Source organism: Rousettus aegyptiacus, unplaced genomic scaffold (genome assembly GCF_014176215.1).
Source record: "Rousettus aegyptiacus isolate mRouAeg1 unplaced genomic scaffold, mRouAeg1.p scaffold_m13_p_11, whole genome shotgun sequence".
Lineage (NCBI taxonomy): Eukaryota > Metazoa > Chordata > Mammalia > Chiroptera > Pteropodidae > Rousettus > Rousettus aegyptiacus.
Window position 1 is genome coordinate 56562767 of NW_023416286.1, and position 25850 is coordinate 56588616.

The 25850-nt window shown below is 38.7% G+C and overlaps 1 protein-coding gene across 2 annotated transcripts in view; it reads left to right on the plus strand.

Moving 5' to 3' along the window:
- The window catches only part of TMTC4 (transmembrane O-mannosyltransferase targeting cadherins 4), a 57664-nt gene that overhangs the window by 17161 nt on the left and 14653 nt on the right, over window positions 1–25850 (plus strand). The window contains exons 6-14 of one of the 2 annotated variants that reach the window (XM_016123193.2): window positions 12361–12458; window positions 15334–15426; window positions 15654–15818; window positions 16617–16819; window positions 18096–18267; window positions 18354–18485; window positions 24054–24133; window positions 24293–24400; window positions 24507–24648. In XM_016123193.2, the coding sequence (XP_015978679.1) occupies window positions 12361–12458; window positions 15334–15426; window positions 15654–15818; window positions 16617–16819; window positions 18096–18267; window positions 18354–18485; window positions 24054–24133; window positions 24293–24400; window positions 24507–24648 (1193 nt within the window). The remainder of the gene's footprint in view (window positions 1–12360; window positions 12459–15333; window positions 15427–15653; window positions 15819–16616; window positions 16820–18095; window positions 18268–18353; window positions 18486–24053; window positions 24134–24292; window positions 24401–24506; window positions 24649–25850) is intronic. The other variant, XM_016123195.2, reaches the window with a different exon arrangement.

The window sequence follows — 25850 nt, forward strand, 5'->3', positions numbered from 1 at the left end:
TTACCTGTTGGTAGCATTATATTTTTTTTGGTCCAGTAGCATTCTTTTAACATTTATAGTATGCTTACTTTAAAATTGGAAAGAGACTTTATAAAGAGATTTTTATAGGCCTTTAACGTTAAGGATGCAAAAGCTTTCAAGAAGGCTAACTTGAAATATTTAATGTTTGCATGATAGCAGTGGTAGATGTCGCTTCTGTGAAAACCCTTTTAAGAATATGAATAGATTTTCACTTGGTTGAAGTTACTTAGAACAGTTAGAAGACACATGGATGGATACAGAAGCCTTTGAAGAAGCCATCCTATTGACCTCTTGTCTACAGGCCACCCGACCTTCCCAGGTTCTGTTTTTCTGTTCACTTGAACCCTTTTTCAGAAAAGGAAAGAGTAACTTGAAATGGCGCCTGTAGACCCGCCTCCAGACTGGGATGGTCCTTTGCAGTCACCGACAACTTATTTAGTCTTCGGAAAATATAAAGCTGTAGGAGGTTGCCCCTCTACATGCATCCAGGCCTCAGGGTTTTGACCCTGAAAGTTATTTTTGGCCATGGACTTTTGTGTCCTTTCTGTCCTCTGACTGTATCCACCTGCCCATGCAGGCTTTGAGTTATAAATCAGAATATTTTTTTCTTGGGAGTTTAAAGTGCGTGGCTGAAAACACCCATCCCTCTAGCTGCATTCACCATCATTTTGAGTTGATTTTCACGGCTATTTCCAGTTCTTACCCCTGTTTTCACAGGCAACCGATGGAGTGATTGATCTCTGCCTGCCAAACTTGTCACAGGTCTGGAGGCGCAGAACAACGTGGATTCTTAAGAGAGGGACTTACACTCAGTGATTAGCTTACTTGGGGGAGACCTGTGTCCCACATATAAGGCAGTTCTCTGACCCTTCCCCAACAGGATTCTATGCCCTGAGCCCTACTGGCTGTAACTTCAGGTCCCTTAGAGCAAGACTTTGTGACCATATATACAGCCCTGTCCCTGTTGCTCCACTTGGCCAGGCAGCATCAGAACAGCCCCTTCACTCTGCAGCCACATACTCCTCCTTTCCTGCCCTCTCTCTAACAACTCCCAAATCCCCCTTTGTCTCATTATTCCCGGACCAGAGCTGATGAAGTCCAGTGGGGCCTGCCTTCCCTAATCTCTGTTGACAGCAGCACAGTGTTTTTAGCAACTCTTCTGTTTCAGATTTTCCATACTTTTTTTTTTTTAAACATGTGAAAAATAGAACGTACTTCTTTGTTTATAGATAATAATTCTCTGGAATAATTCTTAAACATCATGTTAATGTCCAACTTCATAAATATGGTGGTGGCTAAGAGTCGTTTTTTAAGAGGAGCAAGGTTTTCACAAACTAATAATACCTTCACAAAGAAGCAGCAATAAGAACTCTATATGCAAAAATAATCTGGTTAAGGAATTCTTGATTAGACTCTGCTTCTGCTTCTGTTCTAAAATACCATAGAAGCTTATTAGTTTTGGCCATTGAGTCTTTTACCAATAATTAATCAAACATTAAGGGCATTGCTTTGAACCAGGCCCTGTGTCCAGTGTTATGGATACAAAAACTAGAAACTCATAATTCATGCCCTTGAAGGGCTTAGAGTCTAGTATATTTTGATTAAAATAAAGCTTCCATTATTCAGAATGCTCAAGGAGCAGAATATTCTGGTTCACCATACTTCGCTGTTAACCTTTTCCTCCCTGTCCCCACCTCACAGCAGGCACTTAATAAGTAATCCTTTCTTTTCATGGTGCATTTATACAGAATAGATAACTATGACCTCTGTACTGCTAATTTCTTTGTTTGCCCTGGAACATAGTTAATTTTTTTATTGAGATATAATGAACATATAATATATTTATTTTAAGCTTACAACATAATGATTTGATAAGTACTGCAAAATGATTATAGTAGTAAGTTAACATTCATCACCACACATAGTTACAATTGTTTTTCTTGAGATGAGAACTTGTAAGATCTCTCTTAACAACTTTCAAAAATGCAGTATAGTATTATTAGCTACAGGTACCATGCTGTACATTATATCCCCAGGACTGTTTTATACCTGGAAATTTCTATCTGTTGACCACCTTCATCCATTTTGCCCACATCCTCCCACCCCTGCCTCTGGCAACCACCAATATGTACTCTCTGTGATTTTTTTTTTCTGATTCCTCATAATAGTGAGATCGTACATTATTTGTCTTTGACTTACCTCAGCATAATGCCCTCAAGATCCATCATGTTGCCACAAATTACAAGATTTCCTTTTCATGGCTAAATAATATTCCATTGTATGAATATGCCACAGTTTCTCTATGCATTCATCTGTCAATAGACACTTCCATTGTTTCTATGTCTTGGCTACTGTAAGTAATGCTGCCAGAAACATAGGGATATAGATATCTTTTTGAGATGGTGATATCGTTTCCTTTGAATAAATAGTAAGAAATGGAATTGCTGGATCATGTGGTATTTCTATTTTGTACTGCTAATTTATTTTATTTACTCTATTAAATTTTCCTGAATCCAGTAGAGAAGAGCCCTTGATACTAATGGACATTCAGCTGTATATATTTTCATCTAGACTTTGAGATAGCTTAAGAAATAGTCATACATTTTTATTTCCCCCATCTAGGCAGTGTGGACTGTACAAAAAGGCAAGTGGTAAACACATGTCATGGCAATGATGATTCCTTGTTCCCATTGCTCCTATTGTTCACATGTTTTTAAGTGTTCAGCTGAGAATCAAAGCTCTTTTGTGGTGGAAATTCAGTCCAATATTTATTGGATACCAATAATGATGCTATTTATTGTTTAAACTTATATTTAAAGGGATCTGGTCTTTGTTCTTTTTGGATATGAATATAAATTCAATGAAAGGTCCAGCACTAGTTACATATAAACTTGAAGTTCAAGAGAGATTTTTACAGAGGAACAGATTTAATATTTTTTATAAGGAAACAAAAAAATTATGCACTCTGAAATTATCATTTAATGAGTTAAAAGCTCTTTAAGAGGATACATTTCTTTTTGGTAACCTCATTAGCTTTCTGTGTAGATGCAATATCTATATTATAAAGCTCTGGACAATATTTAACTGTCTGAGTCTATTAACAAGCAATTCTGTGCTAACCACCAGAATCCTGGCACTCTTGAAAATGAAAGAAAATCTAACATAACATTTTTGTCTGCGTGTGTGTGTGTGTGTGTGCGCACACGCTTATATAGAATATCTCCAAGCAAGATCTTTTGCAACACAGTCCTTTTTTAAAAAGGAAATATCCTTATAAAGGAAGCATATGTTTTCTTATACAAAAGAAAAACCCTAAGTCAGATGAAGTTGATGCTGCGCTGGTTATCATTTCTGAATGCCCAAAACAAAAAGTAGTATTCTTATGATGTGACATCTTGTCAGTACTTATACCTCTTAAAGTCTAGTATTTTGGCTTGGAAACGGGTAATCTCTCCACAGGATACACTTGCTAGAATAGCCAAAATAATTTTTTCTCTAAACTAATACCTTAAAGTACTTGTTTCATGGGAGTTAGAACTAAAAAGAGAAATTTAATTAGTGTCACTTATAGTGGGGAGGACAGAATCCTTTTAGGAGGGAAATGAATTTGCTACAGACGTGGAACAACCATTTTAAATTCTAATCTATTATAAAATACAAGATCTTAAATCTTCACTGTTTTACACTCCTAAACTTCATTTGCTGTATTGCTCTCCTTATAGTTTAGGGAACTAAAACAGGATGACTCTTACTCTTGGGATATAATTTCTTCATGTCTTCATTCTGACTTAAGACACCTGTGTTTTCTTGACCTAGAATCATGATAACTTAAAAAAAATTAGGGCAATTGAGTAACAACACAGTGTAGGAGCCTTGTTTATAGATTTGAGGCCTTTGCCTATTGAATTGTGACAGTGGTATTCGTGTGTGTTCTCTTTTCTCTGCCTTCGTGTTTCTTCAGTTCCTGCATTGCTTGATTTTCCCAAAATGACCCTGTGATGTAGACCGGCAATGTCTGACTTCTCATTCTGTGGGTGGAAGCACTGCTTGGTTGGCTTCAACTTTTGGAACGAGAATCTGATGCTCATTGTGTCGCTCTGGCAGAGAGAGTCGGGCCACCTGTCAGGGTGGCATGGTTCCCACACACAACTTGACATGCCAGTTTCAAGACGGTAGAGATGCCAGGCATTGAATGGTGGAGAGGGTAGCTCATACAATGTGAGGCTTTTTCTGAAAGATCTTCCCACTGGAAAGCAGTGCCAAATCCAAGGCACATGCTTCATTAAATTGATCACATCTGTTGGCACTTGTGGGTGTTAGCACTGACAAGTGTCTTTCTGTTAATGCATTTTGTGGTGTTTTTTTGTTTGTTTGTTTGTTTGTTTGTTTTACTCCTGTGCTTCCTCCACTCCGTTAGCCTTTGCCTCCATTTACCTAAGCGATTGAATTTTCTTAGATAATAGAGACATATACAGAAACATAGAAAACGTTTTCTAGACCAATCTCTATTAAGTTTTGGATCATAAACTGTTGATATTTGCTAATGCTGTATAATTATCTTAGAACAAATTATTGTCTTAAGTGATGAGAGATGCTGGATGGTAGAAAAATTATTTTGTTTTTTCTCTTCTCCTGGGTCATTGGTACTTAAAATCTAGCAGACTGAGTAGAGATGAGGTGGAGAACTCTGGATAAAGGTAACATCCTGAGAGCACTACACCAGTTAGAATTCCATATTTGGGAAGTTTTTTTGAATAAAAATATTCATAAATGCAATTGCACTGGAGGCAACATCCGCCTCCCAGGATTTATTTTTACTCTTTTTAACAGTTACTTTTGAATTTTAAAATAATCAATTTTTCCTATGCTTTTAAAAAAATTATTTTATTATTAGTTTCAGGTACACAGTACATAGGTTAGACATTTATATAGTTTATAAAATGGTCCCTCTAATCGCTCTTTCTCTTCACTGGCTCTCTAGCCATTACAATACTGCTAACTGCATTCCCTCTTCCATGCTCCCCATCCCTGTGACCATCTATCAACTGCTAATTTGTACTTTTTAATCCTGTACCCCATTCTCCCAGCCCCTCAACACTCCTTTCCCTCTGGCCATCACCAGATTGCCCTCTATATTTGTAAGTCTGTTTTTGACTAGTTTGTTCTGTTTCTTAGATTCCTCATATAAGTGAAATCATATGGTATTTATCTTTCTCTGTCTGACTTATTTCACTCAGCATAATAACCTCTAGGTCTATCCATGTCATAGCAAATGGTTGGTAGGATTTCATTTTTTCAATGGCTGAATAATATTCCATTTTATATATGAACCATAACTTCTTTGTCCATTCATCTATTGATGGGCATTTAAGTTGCTTCCATATTTAGGCTATTGTAAATTGTGCTGCCATGAACATAGTGCATAGATCTTTATGAATTATTATTTTGGTTTTCTTTGGATAAATACCTAGAAACGAAATTGTCAAGTAAAAAAGGTATATCCATTTTTAATTTTTTGAGAAACCTCCATACTGTTTTCCATAGCCGGTGTACCAGTTTGCAGTTCCATCAACAGTGTATGAGAGTTCCCTTTTCTCCGCATCCTCACCAACACTTGTTCTTTGATTTATTGATGATAGATAGCTATTCTGACACATGTCAGTTAATATCTCATTGTGGTTTTAATTTTTATTCCTATGCTTAATAGTGCATTATGTAATTTTTTTTAATAATTTATTTTTTTTTAAAAAAAGTCTCTTATGTGATGGAAATTACTCCATTGTGAGGAGGTTCAAAGACTAAATTAAAATGAAAATATTTGACTTTTGGTTGTATTTGTTCACATTAAACAAATTATCAACTTTGTACATCTCATAATTTCATAAAAATATGGCAATTAAATAAGACAGATAGACATGGAATAAATGAAACTATTTACTGATTGCACAGAGATTTATTGAATGCTAACTATATGCAAGGTGGCCTGGCGTTATCTGTTATAGTTGTCTTATTAAAATGCTCAAACTTAGAAATAAAAGAATGATTTGCATAGTTATTAAATAAGTACATAGTCACAAAACCACAAAGTCCAAATTCACCTAGATTATGTGGTATATTGGCAATTATTAGCATTAGTCACCTTGACAAATCAAGACTCAAAGAAAATCCTAATTTGGGGAATTACATGTGTAAAATGATACTACAGCAGGTCATACAAAAAGTCCGTTAGACTTGGCTGTCTCCAAATGCAGGATCAGCTTTCCAGTTGATGATTTAATTTTTATGAAACTTTTTATTCACCCCCAGTACCTGAAACACTTTGTCAGTGCCATGTACATGGGCTTTGGTTTATCATGCACATACATACCACACATTTGTAAAGAGATCCCTTTGATTTGTATAAAATAGTTTGTAAATATTACTTAAGTTTCCAGCCGAGAGTCTGGAAAAACCAAAGTGTACGTGAATGCTTAGTCTTATGACTCCTGATAAACTATCTAGTGGCTAATCTGGTAGGGATTGAGGGAGAAAGAATTGGATTTAAATAGACGAACTCATTTTATATTTTCCAAGTTTTCAAAGGCACACTTGGAATACAAACATAGCCATGTGCCAAATTTCATCTGTGAGCTGGGTCTTTGAGCACATGGTATAGACAGTGCTGTGCAGTAGAAACACAATGTGAGCCATACATGTAATTTAAAATTTCCTAGTAACCACATTATAAAAAGAAATAGGCGAGATGAGTTTTAACAATACAATTTATTTAGCCCAATATATCAAAAATATTATAATGTCTACATGTTATCAATTTTAAAAGTATGAAATATTTTACATTTTTGATACCAAAGTCTTCAAAATCAGCTGTGTTTCACACTTACAACATGTCTCAGTAGTAACTAGATAAATTTCAGGTGCTCATGCGCTATAATGCTTGCTCTTCTCGACAGTGGCAGTCCGGGATGCTTTTCTGCATGTGAAGCCATCACTAGGTTTATGTCTGACCACTGAAATTTGGCCTTTGATCTGAAATTGCCACTGTTGAGAAGCAACACTTAATATTTAATAATCACTAAAACTAACGAAACTTCTTGAGCAAAGAGGCATTGTCTTCATCTTCATATGTTTTCATAGTGGATATGTTTGAACAAAAATCAGACATATAAGAGATAATTAAAGAGTAGGACTCTTCCACAAGAACTACGATAGAGGCTTTGGGAGGTGGAGGGAAACTTGGTCCCCTACAGAAATTTCGATTTTGAGAAGTGTGATTAAATTATGGGGTGAGTAGGGAGAAAGCTATCAGTAAATCAGAAGACTGTGTTTTCTGTATACATTATTTTTTCTGTATTCAGTGAAGTCTCTGACTTAGCCACCTGAGAAAGCCATTTTAAATTCCAGACAAGTGGAATACGAGCCCATGACTTTTGTATTCCTGTAGTAATTTGACTTTGTGTTAATGGAATGCTTTTAAGAACAGTCTTTTGGGTGTTTTAATGAAGGAGTTGGAAATTTTTTTTTCCTATCCAAAGCCACTGTCTTTGGTGGAAAAATTAATCCATGTTACAGTCAAGCAAAATAGAAGCTTATTCAGTTTTCCTAGGAAGAAATATAAAATGATTGAGGGACCTGCTTTTAATGTTAAGAACAGGAAGCATTGGGACATCACATTATGTTTTGTTAAGAGGTAAGAACACAAGTTACAGGAGTAGGGGAAGCTTAAAAAAATCAAATCCAGGCAATGGGATGAGAAGTCCATTTTGTTTCCACCAAACTCACTAATCTTGATGCTTAGTGGACATGAAAACAACGGGCTGAGGCCAGGGGCCCACAGTGCCATCTCCTCATGCCAGGCCTGGAGCAGGGCCTGGTGTGGGGCCTGGAGGGGCACAGGAGCCAGGGTGGGAGTGTCTTTTACCCTGTTTCTGCAGAGGAGAACTTGTGGTAAATAATAGGTTTGTTTATAATTAAAGGTATCTATCTACATATAAACTGCTAACATGAGGGAATCCTGAGAGTGATTTGACATAGACTCAGGAAGGAGTGTTATGAGAGAAAGAGCTAAATGAACCATATGTACACCAAGATGGAGAGACAAGCCTTGAGGGAGCTATCTGCCATCCATTTCTGTCATATGTCAGAAGGCATAGCCTTCTCCATGCTCTGGCATGGTACACTGTGAACTCTGATCACCTCTCTTTTGCCAGCTGGACCCCCCGTGCTATGCTGCTGAAACATGTGGAGCCTTTCTTAAGATCATGTCCGGAAAGGTGTTAACCAATACGTTAGCTTTAAGGTTATTTTGGCCATAATTTTTTGAAAGGCTTTGGTGTCTACAAACACTTGTCTGCTAATGAGCCCTAGCAAATGCCCAAAGAAAATAATGTTCCAATAAAAATTTAAACACTCAGATGCAATCATGTTTAATTGAACAGGATTTTATTGTTTTTGTTGCTCATAATTGTGATATTTTGGTATTCGGTATGTATAATGTAATTAATTTCTGCAAGTAACATTATCCTTAGTTTACTTGATGGAACTAAATATTCCGATATATAACGGTTTTCAGTGAAGAGCTTGACTTCTGGGCACTGTGCCACCTGAACAATTGGAGAGACTCTGCTCTAGACCAGAAGACTGGGGAGGCAGGCTTGGGCTCACTCCAAGAAAGAATATTCTAACAGCCCAAAGTTTAAAAATGAAATGGGCTGTCATGGAAACTTAATACCTATCTCAGAAGTTACTGAAGTCAAGGCCACGTGGCCCCCTGCTGGAAACATTATGGAAAGGCTTTCAGCATTTCCATCGCTGTAAGGGAGATTATATGTACCACCTCCCAGAAGCACTACTGCAGCTCTTACTGTGGTTCTATGATTTGTGGGCTTATTGCCCTTTTTGGTAGACAGGACACCCTCATTTCATTCACTAACCATGTATTGCTGTTCCAGAGTCAGGCAGATGCTGTGGATCCTATAAATAAAAATTTGAGTTGCTACTACAAGCCAGGCATGGTGGCAGGGATGAGCTCTGAACAAGCTTCCTATCTAGGGTGACGCTTCTCCACCTTAGCTGCATCAGAATCTCCTTGTTAAAAGGCAGATTCTGATTTTGCAGGACTGGGCAGGGACCAGAGAGTCTGTTTCTAACAGGTTGCAAGGGCAGGTCCATAGACCACATTTTAGGGCAGTAATCTCAACTGGGGGTGATTTCTTCCCCCCACCCCCAGGACATTTGGCAAAGTCTGTGACATTTTGATTGTCACAACTGAAGGCTGAGACTCTTACTGGAATCTAATGTGGAGAAGTTAGGGGTCCTGCTAAACATTCTCTGGTGCACAGAGCAGCCTGCACAACGAGGAATTAACCGGCCCGAAAGTAGTGCTCAGGCTGAGAGTTATCTCCCCTTCCCCCTGTCTGGGGGAAAATTCAGGGCATCTACTATTTGTGATAAACCGTATGAAGAATGTAGTGATAGATTGTGATAAGTGCAGTGTAGGGTGCTACAGCTAGACCTAACTTAATTTAGGGGTTCAACTAGGGACACCAAGGTAAGTCACCAAGGAGACAGACCCTGTCTTCAGGGGCACCAAACACGCAGACAGGGGGACTATTTACTCTTCCAACTGTGGAGTAAAACAAGTGAATTGAAAAAGGAGGCTACCTGGGAGAGTGGGATTTCACAGACTGACATTTGACAGCTGTATAAGATAATTTTGCCAGGGGCATTGTAGCCAGAGAGAACTGAATACACAAAGCAAAGTGAGAGCAACCTAGTAGGTGTGCCTGGAATATTGGCCCAGAAAAGCCATGTGGCCAGGTCAGCAAGGCCTTAAATGCCATTCTCAGAAGGGTCACCTTTACCCTATAGGCAACAGGAAGGACTGGAAAAGCTTAAAACAAGAGTGTTCATTGTGTTTTATGAGACAATGGAATTTACATTAATGAGGCTTTGCTGTTGATCAGTTAGCCTCGTGGAAAGCTTTAAAGTGCCTCAACTATAATAACCAAATAACATTTTATGTATTCTGTCTATGCTGCCTCTCTGTACATTAAACCTGGAAATTTGACATACAGAAATTCCCAAGAACAGCTGAAAAGGTCAGAAAATATCAGCCCGTACATCTCTTCTGCTTGATTTCCGAATGCCTCCTGTACTGGAGCCTGTTCGTGAATGAGGACATTTTCCCAGCGAGCTGACTGGGCCCTCAAGCAGTCTGGCAGGACCAGTTCAGGGGTAGGCCATCCCAGGGGTTAGTCCTGCTCACAGTTTGTTGAGAATCCAGGGCCTCAGCTGAGTGTAGACACTCCTCATCTTGAGAGGAGTCACCACCTACACGCAGAACGTGTGAGGTGAGGGGTGCCCCCCACCCCAGATCCTGTGCTTGGTCCTAGACTGAAAGCCTCGGGCTTTCATCATGGAGCTTCACTGACTAGTTCTTAAGTACTCACAGGACTTTTTATATCACTTCATTCAGGATCTTCATCATATACACACGCATACACACCCCCCTAAATACACTCGTGTTGGTTTCAATCTCTCTCTCTCCATCCCTCTGTGTGTGTGTGTGTGTGTGTCTGTCTCTCTCTCTCACACACACAGGCGCACACACATACACACATTCTCTTCCCCTCACTCTCTGTCTCTCTTTCCTTCTCACCGTCTCCATCTGTCCCCAAACATGTAATTGTTGGGTTCCTGATCAAGCCATTTAATGAGAACCAAAGTGTACCTTTTCAGCACATAATGAGCTTGGCACGTTTTTGTGACAATGTAACAGCCTTCACCACTGCTTCAAAGCCCCATTGGAAATCTTTCTCTCTGGAACCAGGGGCAGTTTTGTTGTTTCATGTGCAACATTTATTGAATGCTTTCTATAGTCCCAACACTATACCACATGATTTTTTTAATGTATGGTTTTTAATACATGCACAGAGTTAAGAAACTTTTAAAGGTGTGAAAGCTTATACGAAAAGAAGTAAGACTTCCTCCCTCCACTACCTAAATTTTTCTTCTTAAAATTGTTCAGTAACTATGGTAGTTGGTTTTTTGTGTGTTTTCCAGAGATATGTTTTTCAATTAACAAGCATATTTATGTGATTTTTAACACAAATGGCTGGATATTTCTACGTAATTTTCCCTCTCAAATAGGGAATGTGTAGGTGAGTTGCCCCCATTTTATAGATGATGTCATTGAGACTGAGTATAATTAACTTGCTCAGGGTTACATAGTAAATGGCAGGTCTGAAATTTAGACTAGGAGTTCTGGTTTTAAGTGAAACTGAACCAAGATTCACAGGCACCTCAGGCAAGCTGATGATTGGTCCTCCAAGCGGGTTCTCTTTGACCCACTTCAAACCGGTCTCTTTGAGTTGTTAGTTTACCATCTATCTAGATGAGGAGGTGAGAGCCTCACAAAGGAAGAACAGAGATAAGTAGCAAATGTAGCCTTTCTTCTCCTCCCAAGCAGTTTAGCTCTGGCCCCCAAATTGCAGATACCACCCACCAAACAGTATTTAGCCAGACCCTTCTTCCCCTGGGTTGCTAACTCAAGCTCAGCCCCATCTAAATTTATCACTATAGCATTCACATTTCTAGTGATGTTTCGGCTTCCTGTTGGTGCTTGAGCCCTATGCAGGTTGGCAACCCAACCTGACCTATACCTTTACTTGCCCCAGGTGCTGGGTGGGTGTCAGCGCTCTGTCAGTGGTTCTGTATCCTTCACAGGTCAGAGCTATGCCACACTGGGAGCAGAGCAGACCCATCTTATGCCACCTGATGTTCAGAGAGCCCAGACTTCTATCCCTGGAGTGGTAGAGGCTCTCAGAGCTGCTCAGTCATTCCCATCACTTCCATCGTTGTGACAGCAGCAGTAACTGTCGGGGTCATTGTGCAACCAGATGTAGTGCTTACACTCTCAGTGGGAGTTCTCAGCATAACTCGTCAGGATGGTCTATTAGGTGATTGACAGGTTGGGAAGAAGGAGCTTGACCCATGGGAACTCTGCGATGAAATGTCTATGTGGCTAGCGGCTTCATTACAATGCCCCTAAAAGCTCAGGGCACCTGCTAAGGTGCACCTTAAGAAGGGCTGTTGTCTAACCAGAAATGCAGGGGTCTAACACTCTCCCACAGAGAAAGGCTGTCAGAAGACCAAACTCTGTTTTTAAATTGTGGCTATATGCTCAGAATTTTAGTTCCTAAAAAAAAAAAAAAAAAATCCTGATGCTGACAAGACTGAGCTGTATTGCATGACTCTTTTTATTGTTAAATTTATTGGGGCGACATTGGTTAATAAATGTGTTGCACGACTTTCATGTTTGTCATTTTTCTTAACTGGCAGGTAATAAGGAGGGAACACATTCTACATTCTGGGTGTTGCTGAGTATCATTCTGGGAGCTGTGGCCATGCTGTGCAAAGAGCAAGGGATCACTGTGCTGGTAAGACCCAAGACACAGTCAGGGCCTTGCTGCTGCTATATAAACGAATTGGGCTGGCCCTGCCTGTGTGACCTCCTCTATTGCACCCCATTGCTGGCCTACCATCGTAGACCTTTCTGGACCAATTACTTGTCCTCTCACAATCTTGGTGTCTCATATGGGAATTGACCATCTCAGCTGATTATCCTTAGCGACTGGTGGAAATGAAGATTGGGAAGTTCTTAAAGAGTAGAGATATGTTCTCTTGACAAAGTCATGGAGAAAAATAAATAAATAAAAGAATGGTTTGAATTTTCTTAGATCCTCTCATATTTCAGCAGTCCTAAATACAACGTGGACTGACCCCATTGATGCTTCCGGTCCTGATTAAACAAGCATTGAGTGTATGTTATGTTATACTTGGCTTCGACCGGAAATATGAAAGAGGAGAGGACATGGCCTTTGAAGAGTAGAGGCACACACCTCCATGGTGTGATCTGCATTGAAGCCCCAGGAAGGGAGAGGCATTGAAATCCACTTTTCTTTTTCTCCATTCTAGCCAATTTTCTGCCTTACATTATTAGCAGAAAATCTAGAAATTAGGGGTATAAGCAGAGGTAGAGAAATAAAAAACAAAGATGTGAGATGTGAATGGCTCTTATTGGAATGCCTTGAGCAGTAAGAGCTATCCGGGGTTTGACACAAATCAAGGCAAAGATCAGTGTTTTGTTTCAATTTATAATGTTAAGGTTAGCTAGCTAGGACATGGTATTGAAAGAATTACTTACTGGGCAAAGATACTTGAATTTCATGAGTTACTGTTTTCAAATTTGCTTGAAACCAATATTTCTCAACCTTGATATTATCAACATTTTGGGCTGGATCTCTTTTCTTTTAGGGGGCTGTCCTGTGCATTGTAGTTTAGCAGTATCCTTGGTGTCTACTGACTAGATGCCAGTAAGACCCCCTCAGTTGTGACAACCTAAAACGTCTCCAGACATTGCCAAGCATCCGCTGAGGGACAGAGTTGTCCAATTGAGAATCACTGCTCTGAACCGTGCTTCTCAAAGTGTGGTTTGAGGACCAGTAGCATCAGCATCATCCGGGACCTTATTAGAAACGTAAGGTTTCACACCTTACCCCAGGCCTGCTGAATCAGAATCTCCATTTAACAAGGTCCCAAGGTGACTCCCATTAATGTTTAAAAAGCACTAAAGAATTATGTTGAATTTCTATGAATAAAAATACGGTGAAATATAACTGTTTTCAAAAATTTGATTAAAATGTGGACATTTGAATGATTTATTTAAATGAGAAGGAGAAGTAAGTGCCAAACTTGTATTTGACTTAGTTGTCATGACGACATTACCTCATCACCCTTTGCCGACTGTCCTTTAGCTCACAGGCAGAAAAGCAACCAGTGTAAAAAGACAGCGACAGCTCAACAGGGAGCTTTTGCCTTCTAGAAAATGGTTTAAATCCATGTAGAAATGGTCTTCTGTGACCCACTAAAATCATGTTTTGTGTGGGTGAATAAAATCAGGATTCTTTGAAATAATTAACCCAGCACTGGCCCGTGTATTGGATAATTAATGGCTACCAGCATTTCGGAGAGAGGGTTAAGTAGGAATGTCATCCTTGCTCTGAAAGCCATGAATTACTACTGGTTTCCAATGATTTATGATTTTCTTTGCCACAAAGCCCCATATTAAAAAGACCCAAGTCATTCAGGGGCAGTGTTATCCAAATATGCTGTATGTATATACATAATCTGACCACTTTATTGGGCAGGGAGTTGTGCTGGGTGACACTGTCTGCAGCAGTGACATCTGTGGAAAGTCTATTGCAGATTAGAAAATAGACTCCAAGGCTCATCTAGCCTTTAGCCTGTAACTATAGGTGTAATAGCTGCTGGAAGGAAGCTATCATGGTGGTATTGGAAGCTTGATAGCATAGGTGGAGCTACAGTATCACAGTCAGCATGCAGTGGCATCATCACATAATTGTACTTATTTATCATTCATCTAACAGTCATGGGCAAGGGCTTTACGTGGCAGAGGTAGCTGTCCTCCACACAGTTACCTAGGCTGGCAAAGGCTCTGCCACCTTCAGCATGTGGTTCCCAAAGTCACTCTGATCATCTCCATTGTCTCCATCACAGCCAGCTGGAAGGAGAAACCGAGTGGTGGAGTGTGTGCAGATTTGTAACCAAGCCTCCCAGATGAGGCATTATCACTTCTATCCACGTTCCATCAGTTGGAACTCAGTCACATGTCCATGCTTAACTGCAGGGGAGGCTGGGAAATGCAATCTGGCCATTTAAGAACAGAACAGATAAGAACAGAAAGCTGGTAGACAATTAACAGTCTCAACTTGAGAGATCTGCAGAGGCCCATCAGAGACTATTCTACATGTTCTGCTCCTACTTCTGCTACACTTGCTGAAGTCAGTTAGCACTTGAGGTTTTTGAGGTGTAATTACTTATGTGGCTGGATTTCTGAGGTCTAAGCTTCCTTTGTGTTATAGGCATAGTAACTGCCAGGTAACCATTCTGTTATACCAATGAAGGGACTGTAAGCAGGAAACAAAAGGAAGGAAATATCCCTGTTGATGTCCGAATTTCTAGCTATCCTGAATCTTACAGTATTCTTACATACAGGCTATGAAATTATGACTAACAGAAATTACTAGCTAATAAATTTGTTATAACATATTACCATGGGCGGATTTCATAGGAAAAATAAGCTGTTTTTTTTTTTTTGAGAACTGAAGAGATCTCCCATAATTATCTAATCTACATTCCTTGTCTAGATTCAGCAATAAAATTGTGAAGTATAATTGCTTACCTAATCAGTTAGGCGCTCCCACCACTGATTGCCTTGTTTTTCTTCCTTAGGGTTTAAATGCAGTCTTTGACATCTTGGTGATAGGCAAATTTAATGTTCTGGAAATTGTCCAGAAGGTACTACATAAGGACAAGTCATTAGAGGTGAGTATATACTTTTGTCTTCCGCCCAGACATGGAAAATGTCAAGTACCAGCTGATTTAAAATGCCATTTTTGAAGTTTTCTTGCGATTTTGAATGCTAAAATAGCCAGCCTTTTAAAGCACAGTGTCAACGCAATTCAGGCAGAATCGCTGCACATTTGTACCTGGGTTGGCCACACTTTTGTTTGAAAATCTTTGACATCAGGGGTTTTGTGGTGTCCTTTCAGAATACTGGCGTGCTCAGGAATGGGGGCTTCCTCTTCAGAATGACCCTGCTGGCCTTGGGGGGCGCAGGGGTGCTCTACATGCGCTGGAAAATCATGGGCACTGGCCCCCCGGCGTTCACAGAGGTAGACAACCCCGCCTCCTTTGCCGACAGCATGTTGGTCCGGGTGAGTTCTGAGTCCTTCAGCCACATTCCTAGATTCTTCATCCCCCCTCCTCATCTCACTCAGAGCACACCCACAAAATCCCTAATAAATGGAATACCTCTGTATTTGTTTGCTATTATGAGGGATATTGTAGATTGGAACCCCCTTTTTATTAGGTCATTGAGAGGATATTAGCCCCTTGTATTTCCATTCTAGTCACAATTAAAGAGTGGTTAATTTCTAAGGTCAGGTTTCTTGCCAACCTCGTTAAAGTGTCCCCGAATCCTATCACTTTTGTCATAAAGGAAATTGATGTGGCAGGGTTAAAACAAGACATAACAGTATTGATGGTATCTTTAAAAGTCTAATGATGTCAAGACTCTCTTATAAAGGTTTTTTTTTTTTTTTTTTTTTTGAAGACAAGTGTGTCAAGCCACATATTCTTAGTAATACTTTTCTTGGAGACCAAAATCAAGAGAACCACCACAGAATCCTATTCTTAGGTGATCCTTGGGCCTCAGATTGCCTTGGTCACAGACTTTGGACATCATTCATCAGACATAGTTTGACCAGAAATGTAACAACTATATAGCAAGTCTGGTGGCCATGCTGTATTTTTCTCTATTAAAATCTGAATTCATTTAATAAATTGCAAACTGTAGCCCCATGTCCAATGTAGAAAGTGACAACACTTTATTTTATACAACTCTTCTTCCCTAGAACGGAAGCATATGGATGCCTCAGAAGTAAAGTTAAGGTATATACGCATTTTTTCAAGTTCAGTATCAAATAAATGTTTGTTTTCCTTTTGACTGACAGGCCATAAACTATAATTACTACTATTCATTGAATGCCTGGCTGCTGCTGTGCCCCTGGTGGCTGTGTTTTGATTGGTCAATGGGCTGCATCCCCCTCATTAAGTCAGTCGGTGACTGGAGGGTAATTGCGCTAGCAGCACTCTGGTTCTGCATAATTGGCCTAATATGCCAAGCCCTATGCTCCGAAGACACTCACAAGAGAAGGTAAGAGGCAGCCCTGAATTTTAACTTCCCAGTGGGTTGAGTCAGAAGCATTTTGCTAAATGCAGCACTGATCATTTTAACGATTTTGTGGAAGTAATGTCTAAGGACATTTATGCCTAGGATGAGTTCATCCATTTAGAATCCATTGCTGGCTTCAACTAGTAGGGAGTGAACTTGGAAGAGGGGGGATTGGATGACTGCTTTATCTCCCCCTCCCCCTTTTCCATGAAGTAGCATTTTGAGATCCTTTTCTCGGTAGGTGGTAAAGAGTAATTTATGGTCAGAACAGAGTGTAATTGATGTGTGCTGTGCCCATTATTTCACAATTCTCCTTCAGAAAATGCTGGTGGATGCTATAGTGATTCCTTCTGTTGTTGTTTGGTACAAAATAAGCTGCTACCCCAAAGAGACTATATTCTTTCTCACCAAAATAAGAGGAAAAAAAGGTATTGAGAAAATAATTGGGGGGAAAACAAATGCATTTGAGAAAGAAAACTATTTAAGGTAATTCCCTTTATGCATAAGTGTTTACAGAATTAGATTTAGTGATTTCTCAAAATAAATTAAGTTTTAGGTCTACCTATGTCTTAAATTGGTTTATAATTCTAAAAGGTCAACAAACTTTTGTCCCGGGTCACTTACACATGTGCAATAAGGTTTTATTTTTAAAATACTGTAGACACAGAGTTCAGGAAGGAGCTGCCAAATTTGATTTAGCTTTCTAATTCATCCTCTTGTGTCATGTGGGATATTAGAATTGATAGCCTAGTTCCAAAAATGTTTCATTGCTAGCTTTCTTTTTGCTTGACTGAAATTGGTGATGATATAGTCCCCAAAATGATATTAGTTTATTTCAGATTTATTTTGTACTATTATTTCTGTTACATTTGGGGAGGGGGGTCCCCATGAAAACTATATTGGACTAATTAGGACCAATTTCCACTGGGCTATTTAATACCTATGTGGTTTGAAGTGTAGTTAAGAGGTTAAGAGTAAGCGAATTAATAAGGTCTCACACATGTCATCATTCTAACCTTATTGATATGAATAGTGCAACTTAAAAGTTTTATCCTTCTGTATGATGCTAAGTGCCTTAGTAAGATTTTTATGTCTTATCCTAATACTGCCAGGCTAAACCCTCTCTACTGATGACAACTTTTTGCTGCCGATAATACCTTTTCTCAACTTATGGCTTGGGGAAGAAAGGTCTTTAATATTATTTTAATGTTCTTAAGAAGTCTGAAAATAGCCATTTTAAGTACTTTTCATTTTCCAGGATCCTTACACTGGGCCTGGGATTTCTCATTATCCCATTTCTTCCTGCAAGTAACTTGTTCTTCCGAGTGGGCTTTGTGGTGGCCGAGAGAGTTCTCTACCTCCCCAGTGCTGGATACTGCATGCTGCTGACTCTTGGATTTGGCGCTCTCAGTAAACATACTAAGAAAAAGGTACTGGCCAAGAGAGGTGTCATTCATAACCAAGATGTTTAGATGGATTTTCCTACTGACATTTACCATCTCTCTCTATTCTTAAGAAACTAATTGCTGCTCTCATACTGGGAATTTTATTTATAAACATGCTGAGATGCATGATTCGTAGCGGTGAGTGGCGGAGTGAAGAACAGCTTTTTAGAAGTGCCCTGTCTGTGTGTCCTCTCAATGCTAAGGTATGTTAGCTGCCATGTTTCCTTAGAAAGACATTACTAGGAAATGTTTTGAGTTCAACAGCTGAAAAAGAAGAAGGTTTACTTTCAGACAGAATCTAGCATGAGACCATACTTGGGTTTTTCTTTGTTTTTTGTTTTATGATTTTGATAAAATTTATTAAAATGCTACTTAGCCAAAATAATTCAAAAGAAATTGTTAAAACCAGAAAATGTCAGTGAAACAGCAGATTACTCAGATGAGGTTTTACTCATCTTCCAGTTGGTCTACTTACCTTTTGAGGCAGTGGCAGGGGAGCTAACACCACATATCAGTCTGGAGCTGAGGGCTGGGGCACACAGTTGAACTATTTAAAGCACAGTTTTCAAAACATGAGCTCTGACCATAGCATTACCTCACCTCCTCCAATCTGTAACTTGAAGATGATAATGCCTATAATGAACAACAGTTTGGTTCAGGAAGTTTAAATTATGCTGTGTGGTGTGCAGTAGAACACATTTATGTCACCTGTGATTTCTTGTGATTTCTTTGTTAAATTGGGTAAAAACAAATAGACTTTAAAATTGGCAGTGTTTTTGCTGAAGCAATCTGAGAGGAATTTGTTTCACTTCTATTCTTTATGAATCCAAATTCTTAGCTTAACCAACTGTGTCCCTTTGGGTAAAACCACACTTTTTTGAATTTTCAGTGCCCTTGCCTATAAAGGGGAGTGTAATGCCTCTCTCCTGGGTTTGTTATGAGGCCTTAATGAAATATGGTGTCTTACGTGCCCTAATAAGGTAGTTAGAACATAGTATATGCTCAAGAAATGTTAGGCTCACATTAGTCTTGGTTGTAGCATTAAATGATGAGAAGGGAATGTTGCTTGCTCAAAATGGGATGCCAAGAGGATAGGTAGAAGAATTTCTGTTAATATAGATCATTATTATTACTAAACAATGATTCATTCTTTCTTGGGTTGTCAAAAGTAGAGCTTCCTAGGATACTCCATATGAGACCTTCAGGGGGTTAAAAAAAGAGCTCTTTGGAGAGCAGTCTCATTTTTACATTCTAAATTTAAGAAAAAACAATAATATTTCTTAGGTAAAATTATATAGATAAATCTAATGGTTGACATCTTATTGTGACCTTGAAGCGAAGAATAGTCTTAAAGGTACTGACTCCTTGTTTGTCTTTTTCTTGGATTAAAAAAACTTGTTCATGTTTTATAGTTAAGAGATTTGAATGAAAGAGTGAATTACTTCAAACTTCTACGGTTAATTTGATTTGCCGACCTATTCATTTGTTTTATGCTACTAAAAATAAATTGCCTATGATTTAATTTCATAAATGTTAATAGATTTACTTTATTTTTACTTTTCTGTTTGAATAGCAGTAATTACCCCTTCTGTCTATACACTTCTTCCCCACAAGGAACTCAGATTTCATTGTAGAGGTTCTATAATTAATCCCCATTATCCTCCCTCTAAGGTTTTTAGAGAGAGGGTATTATTTTCTTTATTTTTCCAAATGGGAGAAACTGAGGCATAGAAAAATGGAACCGCGGTTATCTAGGTTAGTAATCTATGTGCTAGATAGAGGCCTGTCATGGCGCAGTGCCCAGGTCACGCTAGTAAATGGGGAGGGTGGCAATGGGACATGTGATGTTTGAGCCTCTCTGTCTGCCCTAGTAATGTGACTTCATATGTTGCAGGCTAGAAAACAAAGGGCATGCACACAATTATATGTCTGTTTCTGTAGTTTTCTCTCTTTAATTTAAAACAGGTGTATTTAGGAGACCTCATGTTCAAAATGGACATGGTGGTAATAGTGTGTTCTAAGAACTTTTTCAGGAATACCATTCAACATGAGCAAAATAGAGCTTTTGTTTCGTTTTGTTTTTACTTCCGCTATAAATCGAAATGGAGTAAAATGATCTTTACGTCTTTTTTTTTGGAAAAAACGATGTTGATTTCAGGGAAGAGATCTCATCAGGAAGACGCTGGTTTCATTCAACTCCATTACAGGAGACACATTTTCTGTGCTAGATCCACTTTATATTCATTGAATATTAACTAAGCAATTGACACCTGGTTTTAGATGAGGCCCAGATGTACAAACTGAGACTCGTCTTTCTCAAAAGATTGCAATATCCACGTAGGTAGTACTGGTTTGTGATCTGCATTTCGATTACCCACAGCGCCTTACCTGTAGGTGCTCTATATTGGTGAATGAGTCGAGCCAAACGGAAATTAAATTCCTTGAGCCTACTATAGATGAGATACCAAGAATCTAATTATATTTAGTCATGTTTAGTTTTTAAGGCTTTAAAGTATATAGCACTTTGTATCAACTCTGTGATACAAGTCTAAGGTCTTTTAACAGGGAAAAGGGTCATATTCCACGATGAGATATTTCCTTAAGGTGTGACCCAGGATAGACTAGAGGATTTTGTCCATGTTTATATGTTTATATGTTTAAAACATTTTAAGTTTAACATCAACTGTTGGCAGAATATTTGAAACAAACTGGTTTTAGTGCTTATGTTAAAAGTGCCTTCCATTACCGATGCTTTTACTTTGTTTGCATTTACATGTCATTGAGTTGCAGTGGTGGTTTTATCTGTGGCTTCTGTGCTGGTTCATTGCTCCGGCATGTATCACAAAAGCTAGAAGGAAAGTTCAGGAATAAATAGGCTTTTTCAGTCTTTTACCTTTCATGGAAACGAAAAGCACTCTTTCTTTAAACAGTGTTTTAAGTAAACTGTTTGTTAGGGTTGTTTTGTTTTATATTTTTTACGATGGGTTATCTAGGCAGCTGCCTTCTGTTCAAATACTTTGTTTCATATAAGCCACAGGTTAAGGCTGACCTCTGGACAGACCTCTTTACCAGTCCTTAATTTTGGACACCTTGCCTTCTGGGGCTGTATCAGATTTTTAACTAGTTCCATTGAAATAACTGCAGTCTGAATTTCCAGAGTCTCCCCTGATTTTCTGGTCTCTGGCATTCAGGGCATATAACGGAGGGTATATAACAGAACACTGTCTGTGCTGCAGAGGGCACTTGAACTCTTTGTATGAGCTTTTTATTGAGAAAACAGAATTTCCCCATAACAAAGGAAAGCAGCAGGAGCTCATGGGCGGAAGAGGCGGGAGTGCTGGAGTCTGTGCAGAGCTGTATTTGTATTCTGGGGACCCTGAGCGCATCACTCACAGATCGGAGTCTCCAATTCCGTTCTTTTGTGTGTGGGAGAGGAGGTGAAGTAACACTTCCAGTCTGGGGCTAGGGGAGGCATAAATCAAACCATTTGGAGCATACTTTTCAAAACGTGTATTCGACCATAGCATTAACTAGCCTCCAAGCTATAATTTGAAGATGATAATACCTATGAGTGGACAATAATTTGGTTCAGTTTAAATTATGCAGTGTGCTGCTCAGTAGCACACATTTCCATCACCTAGAATATCCCTGCTTGTGATACCGTTTGTTAGATAAGATAAAAATAAATATGTAGCCTTTAAAATTGGCAGTTAAAACCAAATCTCTGTTACATATGTACTTAAAGAATGTCACTCATACTGTTCCATGCAAATATTTCCTTCCAGAAATATTAGGATTTTCGAAAATGTGCTCTAACTGTAGCTTAAGATTGATGAGGCAGGATGTGGTTATATTTTCAGAAGGGGTTTTGTAGTGTTCCAAGTAATACTAGTTGAATATGTTCAAACAGTTATTGTATTTCATGATATATTAGTTCGCTATGACAAAATACCACAGACAGGGTGGCTTAAACAACAGAAATCTATGTTCTCACAGTTCTGGAGACACGAAGGCCAGGACCATTGTGTCAGCAGGGTTGATTTCTCTAAGGCCTCTCTCCTTGGCTTACGGATGGCCCCTTCTCACTATAGCCTCACATGGCCCATCTTCTGTGCACACACATTTCTGATATCTGTGTGTCAGAATTTTCTCTTATAAGGACAGACACCAGTCAGATTGGATTAGGGCCACCCTAAGGACCTCAGTTTAACTTAATGACCTCCTTAAAGACCCTGTCTCCTAATACGGTCATATTCCGAGGTGCTGGAGTTTGGGACTTCAACATATGAATTTGTGGGGACACAATTCATCCTGTAATACACACACATAAAAAGACATTTTACTTTAAAAAAAAAGTAATAGATGATATGAATGAGTAGGTCTAGAAATCACCTTTAATTGGTCCATCTATCACCAACACCCTAATAAAAGGGCGAGAAGAAACAGAGGCTTTGGATCCTGGATTCAAATTCAGGACTGGAACCTTGGGTAAGCTGCCTAACAACACTGGAGCAGCCCCTCAACTTGGAAGGGAGGGTGATAGAGTGTTCTGTGAGGACTGCTGTGAAAAGGAGGGACTATACGTATTCGGTGCCAACCCCTGCACTGGTTCATGGTGACCCTTAGCACCTGCTCACTGCTCTTGTTTCTGTTATTGCTTTTAGTCACACTTAACACACTCGATTGATAGAATTTTAATAGCTTCTCTCCTGAGATTGCTATTGGCCTTTACATGGTAAGCCTCTAAGAGGAGCTTATGATCAATAAATACTTTCGATAATAGTTCTCATGAGTCAGTTTTGCTGCCCTGGTCATAGTTTAGGACCCAACTCCTTTCCTTGTAATTTATTCTGAGCCAATGTATTCTTGAGAAGATGCCATAAGTTGGCCACCTTAGTACCTTCACATTAAGATGACCTGAGAATTTCTAGTCAGTTTGCAGCTGTGAGTCCTATTTCATCTAGTCCACTTTAACACCCTCTTCAATTATTACAAGTTCTCTTTTTTAGAAAATTGAGGTAAAAGTCTCATAACATAAAATTAATCATTATAGTTCTTCAAAAATTAAAAATAGAATTACTACATAATCCAGTGATTCCACTTCTAGGGATGTATACACACATAAATCTCCAAAGGAATTGAAAGCAGGATCTTCAAAAATATATTTGAACACCCATGTTCATAGTGCATCAGTCACAGTAGCCAAAAGGTAGAAGCAACCTAAGTATCCATCGACACATGCTACAACATGGATGAGCCTTGAGGACATCATGCTAAGTGAAATAAGCTAGCTTTAAGAAGACAAAAATTATATGATTTCACTTAGTTGAGGTCTCTAGAGTAGTCAAGTTCATAGAAACGAAACGTAAAATGGTGGTCAACCTCAGCCCTACTGGGGGACAGATGTGTAAGAGAAGAGGGAGAGTCAAGGGTTTAACAACAAAACCAGCCCAGCTTCCTAACTTTCTAGTTTTCTCTCTTAAGTTCCTTCTGTTATTCTGTTATACTCTTCTGTTGTACTTTTGCGGTATCATCTGCTTGTTACCGCTGTCTTTGACTCTTTTCTTATAGGGTGGGGATTAAAGCACCAGCAAGCCCCTGGCAGAGCCTCTGTAGGGCTTTACCTAAAGTTCTGGTGGGTGGTCCTTTTTTTGTTCGTTTGTTTTTAAATACCATTACCTTTTGTTTTCAGTTAGAAAATATGATAGGTATCACTGCTCTGAACAAAGAAGTCTATCAGCCGATGGCCAAGTTTTTATCTATATTTTCAGGTTCACTACAATGTTGGCAAAAACCTGGCAGATAAAGGCAATCAAACAGCTGCTATCAGATATTACCGGGAAGCTGTAAGGTACTGTCTCATTTATATACATGTCTTGTTTTAACTTTCTAGGGTTAAAAACCTGTCCCCTAAAAGACCCCAAATTTAACATATCTTTACCAATTTCTGAGGGTTTAGCAAAAACTACTGAGTATTAACAGACAGCTTGGTTTCTCTCGCCACTTCCAGATTAAATCCTAAGTATGTTCATGCTATGAATAATCTTGGAAATATTTTAAAAGAAAGGAATGAGCTACAGGAAGCAGAGGAGCTGCTGTCTTTGGCTGTACAAATACAGTAAGCGTTGCTTTTATAATTATGCTAGTGGCAAAGGAATGAGCTCCTACATTCTGTGGTCTAAGCCTTTCTTTTCTTTATTTGCCTTCTTAAAATGCTCTTCCAGGCCAGACTTTGCTGCTGCATGGATGAATTTAGGCATCGTGCAGAACAGCCTGAAACGGTTCGAAGCAGCCGAGCAAAGTTACCGGACAGCAATCAAACACAGGAGGAAATACCCAGATTGTTACTACAACCTCGGGCGTTTGGTAAGTGTATGATGGCCTTTAGATGCAAAGAAAAGCTTGGGTTTTTTCTTTCTTTATAATAAAACGATGGTAGTAACACCCCTCCTAGTACTTTCCATCATATGGAAAGTTCTTTCACATAGATTTATCTCATTTGAAATTAGTTGTTTGATTTCCTCATATTTTACTTTTAAAGATCTAATTAAAGAACAGTCCAACTTGAATTAGCTAAGAGATCACACAGGCAATAGGTCAAACCAAGCAATAAATTACAATTCTTAAAGTCCATTGTGCCCTGTAAAACAGTTCTCCAAGTGGTAACTTCTGAATAAACATCAGTATCTCTGTTTTTAAAACACAACTTAAAACTGAGATTAACAAAACAAACCCATAATGTGATTTCTGAACTTCCAACTTCTTCTAGGGACAGCTCCTTGTACCCCAGGTTATTCCCATGTGATAACTGTTCTTCTTGAAAAAGAATTCTGAGGAGGGCACAAGATTTATGTGAAAGAGTTTGGAGATTATTCAATGGAAATAGGAAATAATGTGTTCCATGGTGATTTTCCTTTTTTTTAGTTATGACAGAATATAAAGGTGATTTCTGTGATTTTCTTTTTTTAATTATTTATGTATTCAAATAAATATTATAGCAATAGCTATACATTAAGTTCAATAACCTTAAAATCTGAAAAAAAATATTGCTAAATGATGGTGAAACAGATTCTGTCATTGTTTCTGAAAAGCTTCTATGAGGATGCACAGCTTAATTATTATAGCTCTTGATTTTCTTAATAAAGAAAATTACCACATACCAGTGAGATGATGGAGGTGGTAACTATCCCTATTGTGGTCATCATTTTGTAACATATGTGTATCAAATCATCATATAGTACACCTTAAGCTCATATATGTTATTTGCAGTTATATCTCCATAAAGCTGGAGAGGGAAAAAAGACTTAGCCACAAATAGCAAAATTCTTTAAATAAGATGGTTATAGTCTCCCTTCAATCAACCCTTTAGTTTTGACTACAAGAAACCAAATATGTATTTAGTTTTTATATTTAATAAAATTGTTAAGGGAAAAACTTTTTGCTCATTTTAGCCAAACCAAAACACATGTATAGTGATGTGATTTTTAAAAGATGTTTGTATATACTTTTCCAGATTTTATCCAGCCTACCTCACAGGTGGGATTGCACCAAAGCTGTTTTAAAGAGAT